Source organism: Dendrobium catenatum, unplaced genomic scaffold (genome assembly GCF_001605985.2).
Source record: "Dendrobium catenatum unplaced genomic scaffold, ASM160598v2 fragScaff_scaffold_456, whole genome shotgun sequence".
Taxonomy (NCBI): domain Eukaryota; kingdom Viridiplantae; phylum Streptophyta; class Magnoliopsida; order Asparagales; family Orchidaceae; genus Dendrobium; species Dendrobium catenatum.
The window spans coordinates 687593-706580 of NW_021318918.1; the positions used below are offsets into that span (position 1 = coordinate 687593).

The 18988-nt window shown below is 35.7% G+C and overlaps 1 protein-coding gene, 1 non-coding gene and 1 pseudogene across 2 annotated transcripts; 2 read left to right on the forward strand and 1 right to left on the reverse strand.

The window, feature by feature from the left end:
* Nucleotides 1–1181: 1181 nt before the first annotated feature.
* Nucleotides 1182–9363, forward strand: LOC110116109 (WEB family protein At2g38370-like). The gene is made up of 2 exons (XM_020849584.2): nucleotides 1182–1561; nucleotides 7426–9363. Exons 1-2 carry the CDS (start codon nucleotides 1343–1345, stop codon nucleotides 8935–8937), a joined length of 1731 nt encoding a protein of 576 aa, XP_020705243.2. The 5' UTR covers nucleotides 1182–1342; the 3' UTR covers nucleotides 8938–9363.
* A 4268-nt stretch (nucleotides 9364–13631) lies between these two features.
* On the forward strand, nucleotides 13632–13713 carry TRNAS-UGA. The gene has a single exon. It is a non-coding gene; the product is annotated as a tRNA-Ser (tRNA).
* A 1315-nt stretch (nucleotides 13714–15028) lies between these two features.
* On the reverse strand, nucleotides 15029–15934 carry LOC114579517 (annotated as a pseudogene).
* Nucleotides 15935–18988: the final 3054 nt, after the last annotated feature.

Sequence of the window (18988 nt, forward strand, 5' to 3'; positions counted from 1 at the left end):
GTAGCCATACGGAATAAAATCACAATAAATCAAAGGATTAAGGGAGAAAAAATACCAAACAGAGGTGGCAAGCGGAAGCAAGACCCCAAACACGAGAACCATAGACATCGTGGGACTAGCTTATGATTCGATGCTTTGTTCTTGTTATTATACATAATAGATTGTTATGTATAATATTTATTTTGTATTTATATATTTTTAATAAAAGTAAAAAATTAATTATGGTGAAATGGCATTGCCTCTAAATAATAAACAAAATTCAAATGGCATTCCCTCTCAACACAACTGTCCCCCACCGTCCGTCAACTGTCCCCCACCGCCCGTCAATTGTCATCAACCCTAAAAAAATAATTCTATTTTATTTGATTGATTATTTATTTATTTATTTAAATTTTACGGGAGCTTGGCGTCAAACAATCTAACGCGAGCTAGGCGTGCTAACGGCCGGGCGGGAGCGCGGTTTGTGAATGGCAGACGGGAGCTGGGCGTGCAGACGCGAATAGAGCATGCTTTGCGAATGGGATAGGAATCCTCAACTAAACCTAAGTACCCACTTACCAGTTAGGTACGCACATAATTTTTGAGTTCAATATAGAGAAATTATTCTGTGCGGAGACCAAACGGAGAGAACCATCCGGATTTGTTACACTTTAGCTGCCATTTTGTTATGCTTTTGCAAATACTCAACAAAAGAGCAATAAACATATATTTATAATAATATTTGCTGCCCATTTGCTGAGTATTTATAAAAAAGTAACAAATTCAGATGATTCTCTTGATCCGATCTCCGCATAGAATAAGTTTTCTTCAATATATGTACTTAACCGGGAGCGTGATGTACATGGTAGCTAGAATTTTTTTTTCCTTCAACCATTCAGCCGCACAAGTGACTCATTAAATACCTTTTTAAATGACCACAAATTCTGTTTATGCAAAGCGGGCACAGATTCGAGCACATGTTTCCAATATCCGCTAAAATTTCTTTATTTTAAGAAGCCTGTATTTTCATGATTAAAGCTGGAAAAAGAAAACAATCAGCAACTTTGTCAAATCAAACGGTCATTTCTGTTGCTCCTAATCAAGTAAAAGCTGTAAAACAAATGGAAGAAAATGGATAGTTTCGTAATTTATAAAATTCTGAGGCGCTCTTTCACATATGACCGCCAACGTTCCTCAGAAATTCAAGATCAAATTAAAAAATAATTCTGCCATTCGCTTTGGCCTCCACTTCTGTACAAACTCCCAAATCTATTCCATGCCCCCACGCCCTAGCTGTAGTCTCTTGAGCTAGCAATAGAGCTTTTTCGAACGAAGTTGAGAGAGAGAAGAGGAGGAGAGTACCATGATTGCAGCCCAAGTTCCGGCTTTGATGGAGAAAGAGGGAGCGGCGCCGCCTGAAACCCTAGCCTTTGGCGAGGGCTCCAAGCCAGCGAAGATGGGGAAAGTGGGCAGAGCGGAGGTGGACACGTCGGCGCCATTCGAGTCTGTTAAGGAGGCCGTGGATAGATTTGGAGGGAGCGCAGTTTGGAAGTCTCAGCTCAAGCTGTTTTCCAACTCTCTCGTGAGTAGATTTTAGGGAGTTCTTACTGCATTTTGTTTATACTTAGGGTTTTTTTGTTGTCGCATTTGTTGCTTGCTGTAAATTTTGATTTTTCTTCAATTTCGTAAGAGTGTGCACAAGATGCATTTTTTCTGCTGTATTAGGCAATGCTTGTTAATTATATGGAATTTTGTACTGGTGGAAGTGTAACACTTCAAAGTATGAACTTATGAATTTATTTGTATGGTACTTAATCTTAATGTTAGTGGTATGCTGTTTAATTTATTAAATATACATAGATTTCATCTTGGAGAGATGGCATTATCATCATCATCATCATTAGTACTTTTTAGCCTCATCCCAACTATTTGGGGTTGGTAATTAGCCCTCATTTTTCATTATGTCTGAGGTGTTAAGCATATTCTTCATTAATCATTTAGGACAACTAACTTCTATCAACACAACCTCAGGTATATTTCTTTTTCTTGTTATATTTTTAATTAATTTTGTTAACTCGTTTAGTGTGCGCATTTTCTATCATTCATTATACATTTTCAAAGCACTTAAGTCTATTTTCAATCACTTTATCTTCAATAGATGTAACTTTAACCTTTTATTTGATATTATCATTTTTTAATTTATACTTCTTAATTATACCTTGAAATTTTCCTAACGCTCATTTTTGTTACATCCAACTTAGATATTCCTGACTTTCATATCAACACGACAACGCCAACGTAATTGTGGTTTTATGAAATCTGCCTCTAAAACCCCATAAAATCCTCTTATCACATAAAATTCTTAATGAATTTCTACATTTAACCATCCAATCTAAAAGTTATTTTTTAACATGTCTCCATTTTTCTATAGAATGTTTCTAAAGTACTCAAATTTATCATACTTAAGTGTCACGGTATCTTCTAATAATATTGAATGATAATCACATACCTACTAACATAATGTATCGCTTTATCTTCTGATACATCTAATTGTGGTTTTATAAAATCTACATGTAAACCTCCATAGAATCCTCTTATTACATAAAATTGTTAATGCATTTATCCATTTTAACCATTTAATCTAAACTCTAAACTTATATTTTCATGTCTTCATATTTCTATGTATTGTCTCGAAAATACTCAAAAATCTATCATATTTAATTATCAACTTATTTTCTAATAATATTGAATAATAATTACTTACTCAACAATATTATATATCATGTACTTAATCTTTGTTCTACACTTCAACTAATCATAAAGCCTCTATCTTCTAATTATTTTTTCATATGTTCTAATATTTTATTTATTTTAGTGGATATTTCACTAATTAGAATTATATCAACCACTAAAAACATATACACCAACTCACATTTCTTTAAATTTTTTTTGTAAACCATTCATAACCAATACAAAATAATATGACCTCTAGAATGATCCTTAATGTACACTTGACGTAACTAAAAATTTTTTGAGTCACTCAATTGCTACTTTTAATATTAGTTAGTGCTCCACCGTGCATATCTTTAATAATTTTGTCATTATTTTAGAAATTATATTTTTACCTAGAAGTGTGCTAAATCTCGTGGTGCTGGATCATATGTTTTTTCAATGTCAATGAAATCATATGAAGGGCATTTCTTTGTTTTTAATGCTTTTCCATTAATTATCTTAATGCAAAAGTCACTTCTACAGTAGATCTTTTTTATGTAAAATAATAAAACTAAATTGGCTCTTTGAAATAGATGTAATTTTTTCATACTTATGTTCCATTACCATCTCTCATAACTTCATTGAATGACTCATAAGTTTTATTTTTTATTTTTTTTTATATTAGTACTAAAATATTTTTCTAAGTTTTAAGATATTAGAGTTATTAAAAAATAAGTGCTTGATAATAGTTGATGATAGAGTCATGGGGTAGGAGGTAGCTAGTTTTGTGGTTATCCTAATAAGAAGAGATTGTACAATCAGGAGGATGAATGTTTTCTGTGGATCATTGGCAAATGTTGGGTGATGGATGAAGAGCAACATTGAAAGTCAGACAACTATGAATAGCTAACTTAGTCATTCTCTTGATGTTAGGGGAGATTGGCTGATTGAGAATGCAGGTGTCGAACATCTATCATTGGTCTTTGGCAAGCATTGGTGGATGGTCATGGATGATATGAAACTTTAGATGTTGAGCGATGATCACGGTCAACTTGGTTGTTCCCCTGATAGGAGGGGAGATTGGGTAGTTTGGAAGATAGGCGTTAGATGTCAGTCATTGGCAATCATTAATGTCCATTATAGTTGGAATAACATATGGTTAACTTGACCATTCTATTAATAAGAAGGGAGACAAAATGATTGAGAAGGCAAATATCAGATTCTATGATTGATGGCATTGGTTAGTGGTAAGTATTAAATGCCAATTGATGGGGAGCATTTGAATTTGAACAATAGTGGGTGATTTTGTTGGTTTTTCTAATATGGGAGGATTGGTATGACAAGCATCATATATTAGTAGCTGATAGACATCAAATGTTGATCATTGGCAAACATCAAATGATGACCAAAAGATAACTTTCAAAGTCAGACAACAAGAGGTGATATGTTTAGTCATTCACCTAATTGGAGGGGGGATTGAGTCATTAAAAAATTGATGTCAATGACAATTATTGGGGAAAAGTGAAAGTCTGGTGATATGGGCGGTCAACTTAGTTGTTTTCTTGATAGGAGGGGAGATCAGGCAAATAGAATGATGAGCATCAAGCATCACTCATTGGCTGCATTATGCAATGATATTGGAGGAATGGTTGAACTTGAGCAATGATGGATAGTCAGCTTGATCTTTCTTAATATAGAAAATGAGACAGAATAATCGAGAAGTCAGGCATTTGATGTAGATGATTGACATATGTCAATCTTTGGTTGATTAGGAATGTCAAAAGTCAAATGATAGTGGGCATTCTTCTTGTTTGTTCTCGTCATAAGAAGGGAGAGCATGCTATTGGGAAGATGATCAATGAATTTCGAATTTCAGTGGTTAACAATTGTAATCATTAAAATGCATCATACCATGGTGGGCAATCAACTTGATCTATCATTCTGATAGGAATGAAGACCAATGAGTAATAAGACAAATGTTGTTGGCTAATACACATTGGGTGTTAGTTGTTGGTCAACATCAGGTGATGTTCAATGAGGGAAGTTGGAAGTTGGGCAACAGTGGATGGGGTCGGCTTTTTCATTCTCTTAATATGAGGGTAGATTCAACAAGCAAGAAGGTGGGTATCAGACAGATGATTGACAACGTCGAACAATGGCGAGAATAGGCATAGATGTTAGTCGACAACATGTGTTGTGTGGAAATAGACAAAGCTTTGAAATTCTCTATGATTTTCATTTTTCTTTTTGTTGAAAATCCTGCCCTTAATGCATAGAAACATGATATATCTATTGATTTTATTAGAGGGCATTTGAGCCATCTATCAGAATACTAGACACTCTATTGGATGGTATTAACATGCCCTTGTAAATCATTTATTTTCTTAGGCATCTTAGTGCTCAATGAAGTGAAAATTGATCAATTTTGAACTAGAAACATTCCTCTCACTATATGGGGTAAGCTACATGAATCCTTTTTCTCCATTATGTCTTGTTAAAAGTCAAATTTCATTTAAAATCTAATAAAATAAGGTCATTTCTAATATTTTTCTAACAAAGTCTTTTCAGTTCTACCTCTACCTCTCTTAACATAGACCAAATCTAAAACATCTACTCTCCTAACCGGGTCATTAGAAAGTCAATGTTTTGTGTGACCAAACTATCTAAGGAAACTATCTAATGAGAGTTGAATGAGTGGCATATCAGTAAAATATAATAATTTAGTATGGTATGCTAATAAATTTATATGTTTAGGTATGCTAATAATTTAGGGGTAGCAGGTCCAGAAGCCACACTTTGTTTTTGGTAATATTAATTAACTCATCTAATTTTAAAATTGATGAGAGTTGAATGAGTTGCATATCAGTAAAATATAATAGATTAGTATGGTACGCTAATAAATTTATTTGTTTAGGATGGCACACTTGTAAAAATACTCTATTACATTTCACTAAGTTCATGAAAATGTTTCAGCGAGCTTGGAGCTTTCTCTGACTCTGGTTTAAATGGGTGTATAACTTTCTATTGTAATATTTGGATGCAATCATTGTGCTAGTTTTTTTGTAGGTGTCTGTTATGCCGCCAGCCCAGGAGGGGCCAGCTGGAACGGTCTAGCCAGGACCGGTTCTCTTTTACTCCAGGCGGCCCGCTTTGGGCGGAAATTAGAGCAAGAAAGGGGGGGCGGTAGCCCTTGTGGGGCCCAAGCATTTAATGTAATGAGCTTTAGAAGGGAAATTTTGAATTAAGGGGTTGTTTAGGGATTTCTAATTAGTCCTTTTGCTTTAATTAGGAGTTAAGGTGTGAGTTAGGGTTTCATCTTGATATTGGCTGAAATTTTGAGATCTCCTTGTGGATTGGGGCTCTAGGCTTTGCTAGAGAGTTTTGGAGAGTTATTCTTCCTCTCGAATTGAAGAACATTGTATCTTATTTTGTTTTCTTGCATCTACTAGTAAAATCTTTGTTTTCCCTCCCTAATTTCCACTGTTTTGGTGCAAAACCTGCTGCGTGGATGCTGTCTTTCTGCCGCGACAGCAGTTTCCCCTCTGTTTTCGTACTAATTTTGACTAGGTTTGCTTGCGAACTCAAGTATTACCTTAGGGTTACTTGTGAACTCAAAAATTTCCTATCAGTGTCCCAATGGAACTGATTTGGGCTTTCAATGCATCATTATTATAGCTGATATGTGAGATGGAACTACTAGGTCTAGGCTTTGTTTGGGACGGCTTTTTTTCTGCTTCTTAAAGTAGCTTTTTAGTACAAAAGCTATTAGAAAGCTACTTTAAGAAGCAGAAAGAAAGCCGTCCCAAACGAAGCTCTAATCTAATCACTTTTTTCACAATCATTTGTGCCTGTTTTGTCTTTACAATTATACTTTTTAGCTGCCTCTTTTAATTGTATACCTTTTTTCATTGAATATTACTTATGATAACAAATTGTAATGGCAATCCATTTCAAGTTTTCAGTTGAACCTAGAATCAGGCACCCAACTCACAAAAACATTATCTTTTGTTACTTTTTGATGGGATTGGATTGAATGTGCTTAAACCAATGAAACTAGTCGAGTCTATTTTCCAAGCTAGGCTAATCAATGATAAGAGTAGGCTCTGCAAAAGCTGGGCTAATTTGCTTGATGATAGATTGATAGCTGTCTAAGAAGCAAATTTGTCAGAAACCTACCCCAAATGGACCTTGAGTTTTCCCAGCATGTCTCTGTGGGTATTATAGGACAAATTATTAGGCGCGGAGTCTGGACGTTGTCCAAAGGCCGATAAAAATACACCATGTCACCCCAAAAGTGTACCGCGCTCGATACCGAGCGCGGTACCGAGCGGTACCGGACGGTTCTCCCGTCCAGCGTCCGCACAGAATAATCTCTCGTATTATAGACTCTCTCTCTCTTTTAAAAAAGTTGGATATTAGCTCTTTGCAACTAGCACAATCTATCATTTGTGCTTATAACAAGTTGTTTCTCACCACAAAAGTGTCTGAAAAGCAGAAAGAAAGCTGCAGTCAAATAAGACTGATAGCTATCTAAAAGGCAAAGTTATTAGAAACTTTGTCCCGAGTGGACCTTGAGTTTTCCCACCCTAGATGTCCAGCTTGCGCTTGTCTGCGTCTACTATTTTGGGTTCTTTCATAAAATGCTTTCTAAGATTTAGTTAATTCTTTTCAGGTACTCATATTTTTCCCATTTGTTTGATCTATAAATGTCTAAAATTGATAGCCTTTTCTCAGAAACACCACTCAGTGGAGGATTTTGAGCTTATGAATGTGCAAGAGCAATCTGCTCAACTGGAGAAGGAACTTGTGCTAAAAGAACGGGAAACTTTGGAGGTTCTAAAGGAACTTGAAAGGACTAAAAGAATTGTAGATACCCTGAAAATTAGATTGCAGGAAAAGTCACCTGAAGTCATTAAATTCCCTGAAACCCACCCAGATGACTTAAAGCTTCATCCTGTCATAGAACCGGAAGGAGAGATCCCCACTGTTAATTCCAGCCATGCAGTCAAGCAAACAACACAATCTGCGGCATCTATTTTAGCTGGTCTCAGCCAAGCAAAGATGAATCTGAGCAGGAAAACAGGTGACCTGACCGACATTCGAGCTTCCATAGACACACTAAACCAAAATTTAGAGGAGGAGAAGGACTTAATCAAGAAGTCCCATGAAAGCCTTTCTTCAAAAAGAGCCATTGTTTCTTCTTTAGAAGATGATTTGAAGCAAATGACTTCAAAGCTACAGTTGGCCAACGATGCAAAAGACAAATGCAATGGAGATCCTGCAAGCATCTCAGCAGAGATAAAGAATCTAACTTCTGAGAGAGAACATTTTAACCAATCCGTGAAAACGGCCAAATCAGAAATATCGAGACTAGTTTCTGAGATTGAACAGACAAAGGTTAGTATAAAGGCTGCTGAAATTAGGTGCTTAGCTGCTAAGAAGATGGAAGAAGCAGCTAAAGCCACTGAAGCCTCTGCACTTGCTCAGACTAAAGCTCTAATAAACAGCAACAGCTCAACTTCAGGTTTGCAAAACCACCCTTCCATGGTCCTTCCAATTGAAGAATATATAATCCTGACTGACAAAATACAAGAGGCAGATGAAACCTCAAGGAAGAAAATTGAATGTGCCTTGCTTGAGGTCGAAAAAGCCAACCAATCTAAGCTGCAGCTGATGTCAAAAATGGAGGAAGCTGAAGTAGATTTGAAAACCAGCAAGAAGTTTCTGGAAGAAGCCATGAACCGTGCAGAGGCTGCGAACCGTGGAAAGCTTGCAGTCGAAGAAGCACTGCGGAGAAGGAGATCCGGCCATGGCCAACGGGGACGCTACATTCATAACTCCACCAAGTTCAAGAACTCTTTTCCTGGTCATCACAAACGAGACTCCAGAATGCTCGATCTTAACGGGCTTAATTTGATGAATGATTGTGATAGGACTGGAAAAAAGCACACCTTGTCTATAGGAGAAATACTAAGCAGGAAATTAGTTGGTCCTGGAGATGATTATGGTACAGAAATATACAAAAGATCAAATGAAGAAGCCAAGGTTTCACTTGGTCAAATACTTAGTAGAAAACCTGAAGTTTTATCTCCTCAGAATGGTTGTGGACCTGCTCGCAAGCATCATCACACAAAGAGGAAGAAATTTGGGTTTGCTTTGTTCTCACATCTGTTGAGAAATGAAAAACTGAAGAACAAGAAGAACAACAAGAACAGGAAGAGGAAGCAAATTTCCGTTTCTGGGTAATTCTGAATGGATGATAAGTAGGCATCTACAACTCTTGCTGATATGTCTAGTTTTGTACCGGATATAATTCTTGCTACCAAGTTCACTGCTTGTTAAATATTAACAAATCTTCTTATGGCTGTAAAATGTGTGTTTTTACACTGGTTGTATATAGTCTTGAAAATCTAAGCTTTGCGTACAGAAGCTATCAAGTTTTGATGACTTAAGTTGAAGCAGAAATTGATCATAGTTTGCTACTATTGTTGTAGTGGTTGTAACATGATTAGTTGAAAGGAAATATCGTATTATGAAAAGTCAATGCAGTGTATTGAAAAGTCTTGCATGAAAAGTCATTGCAGAGTTAGACTTTTCATATTTCCTATAAGTCAGTTATGTATTTCTTTAAAACAGGTTATATGTGTGGGGATGCTAAAGCTATTGCAATTACTCTTATTTTTAAACATAGTAATGCTTCTCAAATTTCAGATTATAGGCCTATTTATTTTTGTAATGTCTTTTATAAAGCTGTTGCAAATATTTTGGCTAATCGTATGCAGGGTGTTATGCCTTTTATCATTCATGAAAGTCAATCTGATTTTATTAAAAAGAGGATTGCTATGAATAATATTATTCTAGCTTTTGAATTATTAAGAGAGTTCAATAGTTTGAATAAAGATAAATTCTTTTGTTCAAAATTGGATGTTCATAAAGCCTTTGATATTGTTTCTAAATATTTTCTTTTGAAAATGTTAGCTCAAAAAGGCTTCCCTAATATTTTTATTTCTTGAATTAAAGGTTGTAATGACGATATTTTCTTTCCTATTATCATTAATGGTACAATTGAAGGTTTTTTTAATTCTTCATTTGGCAAGGGTGTCCTTTCTCCTTATTTTTGTATAATTATGGATGTTTTATCTAATCTCCTGAAAGATATGTTTCAAGCGGATAATTTTGAGGGTATTAATTCAGGAGATATTTCTATCCCTCATTTACTTTATGCGGATGATGTTCTTATATTTGGTTAAGTATTTATTTCTAATGTGGAAAAGTTAAATGATATTTTGGATTGTTTTTCTAGGACTTAGAGTTTATTTGTTAACCATGATAAAAGTACTATCATTTTCTCTAAAGGTTGTTCTATTTTCAAGGAAATTTGCCAGATTTTGGGTATTGCAACTTCTCAGACTTTTATGAAATATTTAAGGTTGCCTATTTCGAGTAAAAGGTATTCTCAGGCTGATTTTTATCCTTTGCTTAATAAGATTACAATTCTCTTTGTTGGTTGGAAAGCGAAAATCTTATCTTTTACTAGTAGAGTGCAATTTATTATTTTTTTTATCTCTAATATTATTGCTTATTGGATTAGAGATATTTCTATACTTAAAAAGTTATTTTAAATTTATTAAGAATGTCAGTTCTAATTTTCTTTTTCATGGAGAAGTTTCAGTTAAGAAAATTCATATAATTGCTTGGAAAGAGATTTATAAGCCTAAAAAAGTAGGGGGACTTAGTATTCCGGGTCTTGTTGCTCTCTCTTACGCTTATAATTGTTCTCTTATTTAGCGTATTCTTAATTATAATGGCCTTTTAGCTTCTTGGTTTAAGAGTAAATATATTTCTTGTTGAAAGCCTTATTCTAAAAAGATTCTAAGATTTGAAAAGATATTTGTGTTGCTGCTAGAGCTATTCAAGGTAATACTTCATTTAACATTACGTCTAATAGTGCTTTATGTTTATATTGGGATCCATGATTAAATGGGAAAGTTCTTCAAGATTTTAACATGGCAAATCTAGAAAATTTGGTCAAAGTATCTATTGGTGAATGGATTAGTAATTCTGCTTGGAATATTCCTTTTTATGTTCCCATAAATATTGGTTTGAATATTTCAGCACTTTCTATTTAGTATCAAGCTATTTCTAATGTTTCATGGGATGGGATGATGTATCTTTCTTTTAAGATGTTTTATAATTCTCTTTATAATAACTTTGCTAGATTGGATTGGTTCTCTTATATTTGGCATAAGAGGTATGTTGTGAGATTTTCTTGCTATTTTTGGATGTGTATTTTAAATGGGTTGAAAACAGCTGATTTATTGGATAAAAGGAATGTACTTGTTCCTTTATCTTGTATCATTTGTTCTAAAATTGATGAAAGTCATAATCATTTATTTTTTTAATGTGATTTTTCATATATAATTATACTTAATATTGTACCTGGGTTAAGTTTTTTTATGCTTAGACCTAATCTTGTTCAAATCATAGAATTTATTTGGGATTTGGATTGGTTTTTATATGCTAAATATTTGTTTCTTCTTTCTACTCGATGTACTGCTGATTTCATCTAGAAAAAATGAATTGCAGGAAGTTTGATGGTAAATTTTGTTGTTCCATCTCTCTTTGTAAGAGTATTAAAATTGCTATTAAGGCTAAAGTTTCTAATTGGGGTACAAATTTGAGCATTTAGTTCATTCATTAGGTTTCTGATTTTGGCTAGTTTGGGTTCGATTTTCTTACTTATGTTTTCTGTTTTTATCTTTGACAATGATGTTGGACATGAGTCTTTTTTATTTTGCTGGCTTGTTCTTGTTTTTCTGATAGTTTTTGTGTTGGGGTTTTTTATGTTTGGAGCTTCTATTAGTTTAGCTCGGTGTTTTGCCTGTTTCTAGTGGTAGCTAGGTTGTTGTTCTTGCTGGTTGCCGGGTTGGCTGGAGGTTGTGCTGGTGTTTGCTTGGAGTTGGCTTGTTCTTTGAGCTTTTGTTAATTTGGCTCGGTGTTTAGCCTATTTTTGGCAGTTGCTGGGAGTTGGCTTTTTAGTTTTGAATGTTTGCTTTTTTGTTTATGAATTTGTTTTTGGGCAGGTGGTTGTTCTGTGTAAGAGCTTGGTTAATTGGAGGTTGGCCTAGTGATTTCTTGGTCTTGGCTAGTTCTTTTGTTAGCGGAGAGCGGTTTTGTTGCAGGAGCTTTTCTTTGGGTCTGGAGCAGTCATCCTGTTGGTGGATCCTTTGGAGCTGGGAGTCGTTCTTGTTTGATAGCTAAAGCATTTTATTCTTTGTTTATTTTTTTTATCCTTCTTTTTATTTAAGATTAGCTTTCTAATCTTTATTAAAATTTCACCTTTTATGAGGAGCTTTTGTTTAGTTGGCTTTAGCCTTTCTTTTATTTATTTTTTTCTTTCTTTAATTTTGTAAGTTTTTCTTTGTTTTTTCTTATAAAACTATTGTAACTTTTTGTAAATATTTTTGAAATAAAATTGAACTTGTTTTGCCCTTATTTTTCCAAAAAAAAAAAGACTTTTTATATTTATATATTCCTTTATCTATAAATATCACCCCTTCCATCAAAATAGATTTTATGTGTTTCATTATGACATTGCTATGAATTTTTAAGATTAAAATATTTATGTGAAATTTGAATGCATGCAATTGGAAAAATTTTAATTTAAATTATAATAAGCCTGAAAATTATAGAACTTGTTTTAAATTAGATGTAATGCAAAATTAATTAATTTTTCCCACAATTTAAAATAAATTTAAAAAATTTGAAAGTAAAAAACACCTTATCTTTATGGAAGTTTCTGAAAAGGCAAAATTAATAATTTTTTCACACAATTTAAAATAAATTAAAAAAATTTGACTAAATTTTATTTAGAATATTGTCAACAAATTTTTTTCTCATGTTACTAAGGCATTATTTGGAACAACTTTCTTACTGCTTTCTAAAATAATTTTTCTAGTAAAAAATTTCTAATTTAAGAAAACTTTTTACTAAGAATTTGTTTTAAAAAATAGTACAAAAATTATCTTAAATGAAACCTATTCGAAAATAATTTGTTGTCTTGGTAAACTTTTATAAAATAATTATAAAGCTATTGTAGAATGAGCAACTTCTTAAAAACTACTATGAATATAACTGCTCAAAAAGTACCCCAAAAAAAAAGTAATGTGAAAAGTAATTAGGAGTTGAAAGCAAAGCAATAAAAATACCGATTAATTTTTAAAATGATGTACAAAAAATAAAAATTTTGATATGATGTCATTCGTTTGTTAACCCAATGACGGACTCTGACGGAACAAAATCATGTGGCAGAGCAAAGGGCCTAGCTAGTCGTGAGTTTACGTTCAGGCGCAGATGTGGTGGGTCGGGTCCTGATCTCATATGTATGGGCCTGGTTGGGGTGTGAGAGGAATGGGTCAATTGCGGGTCGGGAGCTGGTTGGAAGTATGCATTCTGACATATGTGGGACAGGTATGGCTCCCGCGGCGCCAAGGCAAGTTGTAACCTTTCTTAACTACTAAATCTATATAATTTAATTTTGCCTAAATTATTTCGATTCCCAATTTTATATTAGAGTTCAATTTATAGTTAAATTAATTAAATTAATAAATTAGAAGGCAAGTCCTTTAAAAGACATGTTGTTTCCTTTAATTGATTAATTTTGTTATAATAAAATTTACTAGTTTTATTTATAAATTTGAGTAAAATATAATTTACTAATTTAATTTATTAATTTTATAAAAATATAATTTACTGGTTTAATATATTAGTTTAATTTATTAATTTTACTAAAACATAAGTTACTAAATTAATTTAATTTGTTAATTTTAAAAAAATAGAATTTAATTTGTCAGATTTACAGTGCAGTTCCCAACAGCGGGACGAGAAGTAAGTCAGTTAACTTTTTATAAATAATTTAATTGTCACAGATTAGCAGAATTGTCGATATGTCCGAGTGGTTAAGGAGACAGACTTGAAATCTGTTGGGCTACGCCCGCGCAGGTTCGAACCCTGCTGTCGACGAATCTTTTTTATTTTTTTTATATTATTATATTTGCCCATTAATTAAACTGTTGGAGATTGTTTGATTGAAAGATTTAAATGTTTGTATTTTAAGAAATTTATAAATTGATTGGTTTTATATAATTTTTTTTTCTAAATTTATAATGTTAGTAATTTAAAAATATATTTGAGTTGTTTGATTGATCATTTATATGAATTTTTTTATGATATGCAGACTGCATAGTTGAAAGTAGTATATCATTTTTCACATATGCTGTGTGCCTGTGTATTTAAAATAAATAATATGATAAATTTTAAAATCACTTTAAAAATATTTTATATTTGAAATGCAAGTATTCAAATAGTTATTTTTTAAAAAACTCTTATATTTGTTTTATTTTACACTCGAAAAGTTGCTGGCCAAAAACTCCATAAATTCAATCTAGCGAATTTGGTTGACTGTCATTGCCTTTAGATTTATGCTCAAATTAATATTACAGTTGATATTAAATATCACATTAATCATATAGATAAAATATGAACAAGTATATACTTAAAAAAGTTGGAGTAATTCGAATGACACATGAGACTAGAGAGAGTCACTTTAGATGGTCTGGTCACATAAAATTTTGACTTTCTGATCATCCAATTAGAAGAGTAGATGTATTATATTTCGCTTATAAAAAAGATATATGTAGGTCAAAAAAGACTTGGCTGGAAAATATTCAAAATTATCTTTTTTTAATTCAATTAAAAAAAACTTTTTAATTAAATTTAAATGAGAAATTAACTCTTAACAGGACACAATGAAGAAAAAGAATACCTATAGTCGATCTCACATAGTTGGAAAAAATCTTGATATTGTTGTTATTGTTGTTGTTGTTATTATTATTTTATTTATCTGGATGTAAATTTAAGAGTTATAAAATTTCTCATGGTCCTTATTGGAAATGGAGAGGTGGCCTGATAATAATGATAGGATTTTTAAATAAAATATAATATAAATATACACATTTTAAAAAAAAACTGAATTACCCCACGGGGCTTAGCTGGATTGGTGGGCGAATGATGTGGGGAGAATCACTAAAGAAGCATGATGAAGAAGAGCAAAACAGCTATAGGAGAACAGAAATAGCCAAAACTGTTATAATTCCAAAAATATTCATATATCATCTCTCCTTATAACCATTCTATTTATACTAATCAAGCAAACAAACCTAGATAAACCTAGAAAGTTCTAGAAACATCTTACAAACTAAAACATTTATCCCTAAGGAGTATTTTAACTAAGATGTTCCTATATCATTCTCCTCCGATACGAAAGAAAAAAAAAAAACTAAGCAGGGGGCGGTTTGAGTTGGATTTGAGACAGGTCCATCACATCAGAATCATGATTATGATTCAATAGGTTCAACCCTGAAACATTTAGTATTATAGAAGGGCCCTGCCTCAATAGAGGGGTAGGTCTATCGTGCTCAATATCTACAACAGGAAGATTTCTCCATGACCCAAAGTCACAAGCTTCAGGCAGTATGGAAAAATTCATATCCCTCCAGGTAAGTTTCATCCACTTCTTCCGATCGTCCTCTGGAACACCAGTCAAATTGGGAAAAAAACCTCAATCTCATGGATACATTGAGGGTTTGACAATCCATTGTAATGCTTGTGCTGCATCCGGTGGGATCGAACGAACCCCTTTTCAACACTGAAAGGGGACTGGGATTCGCCAAGACGAGAGGTGCCAATTCATATAGCTCCGAAGCTGCATCTTTCCTAGCGCGTTGTCAAGACTTTCCTTGAAGACCAACATGTATAGAAGACCCACATGTATATTTTCTCCATGTCATACTGAACCAAAAAAATAGCAACCCTCAGATCAGATTTATCAAAATCGGAAAACCCACTTTCATCATGGATGATCTTCACCTTGGATTTCTCATAAAGCAAAGGCTTAAAGCAAAAATTAAAGAAAAACCACGCTCCCATAAAGCTATGGCCTCTCTTTGTGCACTTGCGGCTTCACCCCTTAGGGAGATGGAGGATGGTGGCCTTAACCTCATTCAAATGAGGGCTAAGATCAAGGATCTCACATGAATCCGAGCTCCAGGATGGCGGCGGAGTGGACTGTCTGCAGAGAGGGGAAGCTTGTTGAATCTGGACAGAGTGGTGAAGAGGGAATCAGATGAGAAGTTGGCAGAGAGGGCAGGTGATTGTGTTGCGGCAGACGAGGAGGAGGACGAGAGCGTCTATTGAATTGTTACAAAGGAGGTTGCGGTGGAATGTGTGGAAGTGGATTGGAGGCAGAGGAGCTCGCTGATAGCCGGATTGGAGTGGATGCCTGTTGTCGCGAGCATCGCGGACACCAACGTAGTCGTTCACACGAATTGGACAAGCACGGGCACATATCGTCGGTCGATGTTGCGATTCGATTGCGAGGAACGCGGTCAAGGTCACGTACGGGTGGATCGCATGTGGAGGTGTCTAACGGTATGGTTGCCATCGATGGATTCATTTTGGGATGGTTGTCATGAGATGAAATCATTGGTATGGTTGCCAAGGGGGGATGTGTAGATTCGTCAGTATGGTTGTCGGCTGGTGGAGACTTTGAACGTCGTCGACAGCCTAGCTTCATACATGGCCTTCCCCAAGCATCCAAAACTCCGATCAACGTCAAGGGATGATGTAGCAGCCCGGTGCCCTAATCGATGTCAAGGGCCAAACTTGGCTCTGATACCGTCTGATGTGGGGAGAAACATGGAGTAGTGAGATGAAGAAGAGCTAAATAGCTCTTGGAGATCAAAAACAGTGAAAACTGTTTCAAATTCCAAAAATACTAATTCATTCCTAATTCCTTCATACAACTATTATATTTATAAGCTATCAAAAGGCACCTAGAGAAACTTAGAAAGTTCTAGAAACTTATAACAAACTAATTAACATATGTCTAAGGAACAATTTAACTAAGATGCTCTGCATCAGCGAGCATGGTTGGGAACCCCCAACCCATGTTCAAATCCCCTCTAATGCGGCGCGACCCCTTAAGTGGGGAGAAAATAATTGCGGGTCATGCACCTGTGGGATGATTGTTAGTAGGCTCGCCAAAAAATTATTTACATTGTTACACCCCTTCTAAGAAGATGACAGCGGGTAGATACCCGTTCGAAATAAATAAATAAATCTCAATCTTAAATATAATATAAATAAATATTATATTTGATACGTCATCATGAAATTATATTGATCGGGCACAAATCTTGAGGCAAAACCCAAATTGAAAACTTTTAAAATTAATTCAGAGACCATCCGAACTTTGATTTCAGCAAACTTACAGTCGAACTGAGCGTCTCGGAAATACGAACCCAACGACACCAAATTCAACTCGATCCGAGCCCAAATGGGTCCGAATCATGGACCCGAAGCGCTGTTGGAAGGTTCAAACCGCAATTATGACGTTACAAACGGACTCTTGATTTTTGACGAGCTATACTCGATACGAATGGCTTCGATTTGGATACAATCCACGAGCGCCAAAATCACTGAATTCCGACATCAACTTAAAGCCCTAAAAATCGACCAACAAACGGTGCTTGATCGTAGGATTTCAATCGGCCCGTTCCATTCAACCTACTTCCTATTCTCCCCTGATCTCACGCCTATTTACTGAACATTTGCCACTCCAGAAAATCTATAATAGAGCCCTCATTCTTCACAACAGGGGTCCAAGCCAAAGAACGAGAAGGAAGAGGAGAAGGAAGAGATAGGATAGAAGCTCCTCCTCGACCACTGCTGGACCATCGCAGGAGCCTCGCTGGACCACGCCGGCCCGCGGAAGCTGGCCTTCACCGAACCACCGCTCGGTAGTTTCGCCCACCCGACAAACCAACCATCTTCAAGGCTCGACGTTCAGTGTCCGACCATTGGCTACTTGAAGCCCTGACATTGCAGGCCCGACGTTCATGCCCGACGGAATACTGACAGGTCTTGACATTCAGGCCAAACGTCTGCTCAAGGCACCCGACTATTCAGCCTGACGTCTCATCTGATGGCCCTCCCCTCCAGAAAACCCTCACACTTCGTTAGAAGGCGCCTAACCTTCCTAGTGGCCCTCACTTTTTACTTAGCAGGTCTTCACCCTGCTAGAGGCCTCTTACCTTTGCCAGAGGCCCCTTGTCTCGTCAGACATTATCCTATCACCAGATAGGGGGGTTATGCCGACAATTTACTCTGTTTTTCGCTGCCATCAACTCCGCGTTCCTTCACCAGAACATTCACATAAGCAGGCCTTCACATTTTCAATATTGTCCTAAGCACCTCAACACATCACGCATTGAGGTCCTTCACAATTTCGGGTTTCAAAAAAAGGCCCTCCACACACCTGTGAGAGGCCTTTCACTTTGATGAGCCTCCACCTCGCGTCGCTACAGAGGCCCTCATCTTCCCCTCGCCCAAAAGGCCCTCTCCTCCGTCTAGCACTACCATCCTGAACTCGTCTTGAGCTTAGTCGGAACCACCACCTGAGGCTTGGACTTTCACTGCTGGGGCCCACCTCACCTGCGACGTCCACAATAGTAGTTCTATTCTACCAAAAAGTAACCCCCTACGACAACATCCCTCTAACCGCTTCTGCGCCTACTACTGGTGCCATCCCCGACTCATCCTATCACCGCACACGGTCTTTCGAGAACCTCCCAGTCTCCCCTACTGGACTACGGGGCCTTCAGGCATATTTCGTCGGCCTTACATTGGTCCCACCTCGACTCCATCCAACAGACATGTCTTCTTTGACCTCCCGTTCCTAGTCCGACCTCGTCTCTCGAGCACCCAAACAAATGTATATATGTAATCATCCTACTATGGTTAATTGCAATTGTAGATGTACATTTGCGTATACCCATCTCAATCCAAGGCCTTCTCCCAACGGAAGATGCGCTCATTCTTGTACACGGACAACAACGATACTTATAATCCGGATCTCATTCAAACTGGGCCGGACCCCAGTGGTTCTTCTCCCTTTCCAGGGAGCGTTTTCCACGTACAAAACTCTCAGGTCGTCCTCTATTGAATGTTTCACTCCCCCATCTTTAATCTGTTTGTGTGCTTGGATACGTTCGTACAATGCACTAAGACGTTAAATTCATATATTTCAAATCTTCACGTCCGCGAATATCATCCAAGGACGGAACAATTATTATAAGTTATTTTAGATTATGTAATCAAATGCAATAGTTTTTATTTTAATGATTGCATTTAACATGAATAATGGTCTGTATGGCCGTTGGCAGCTGTGAAAGAAAGT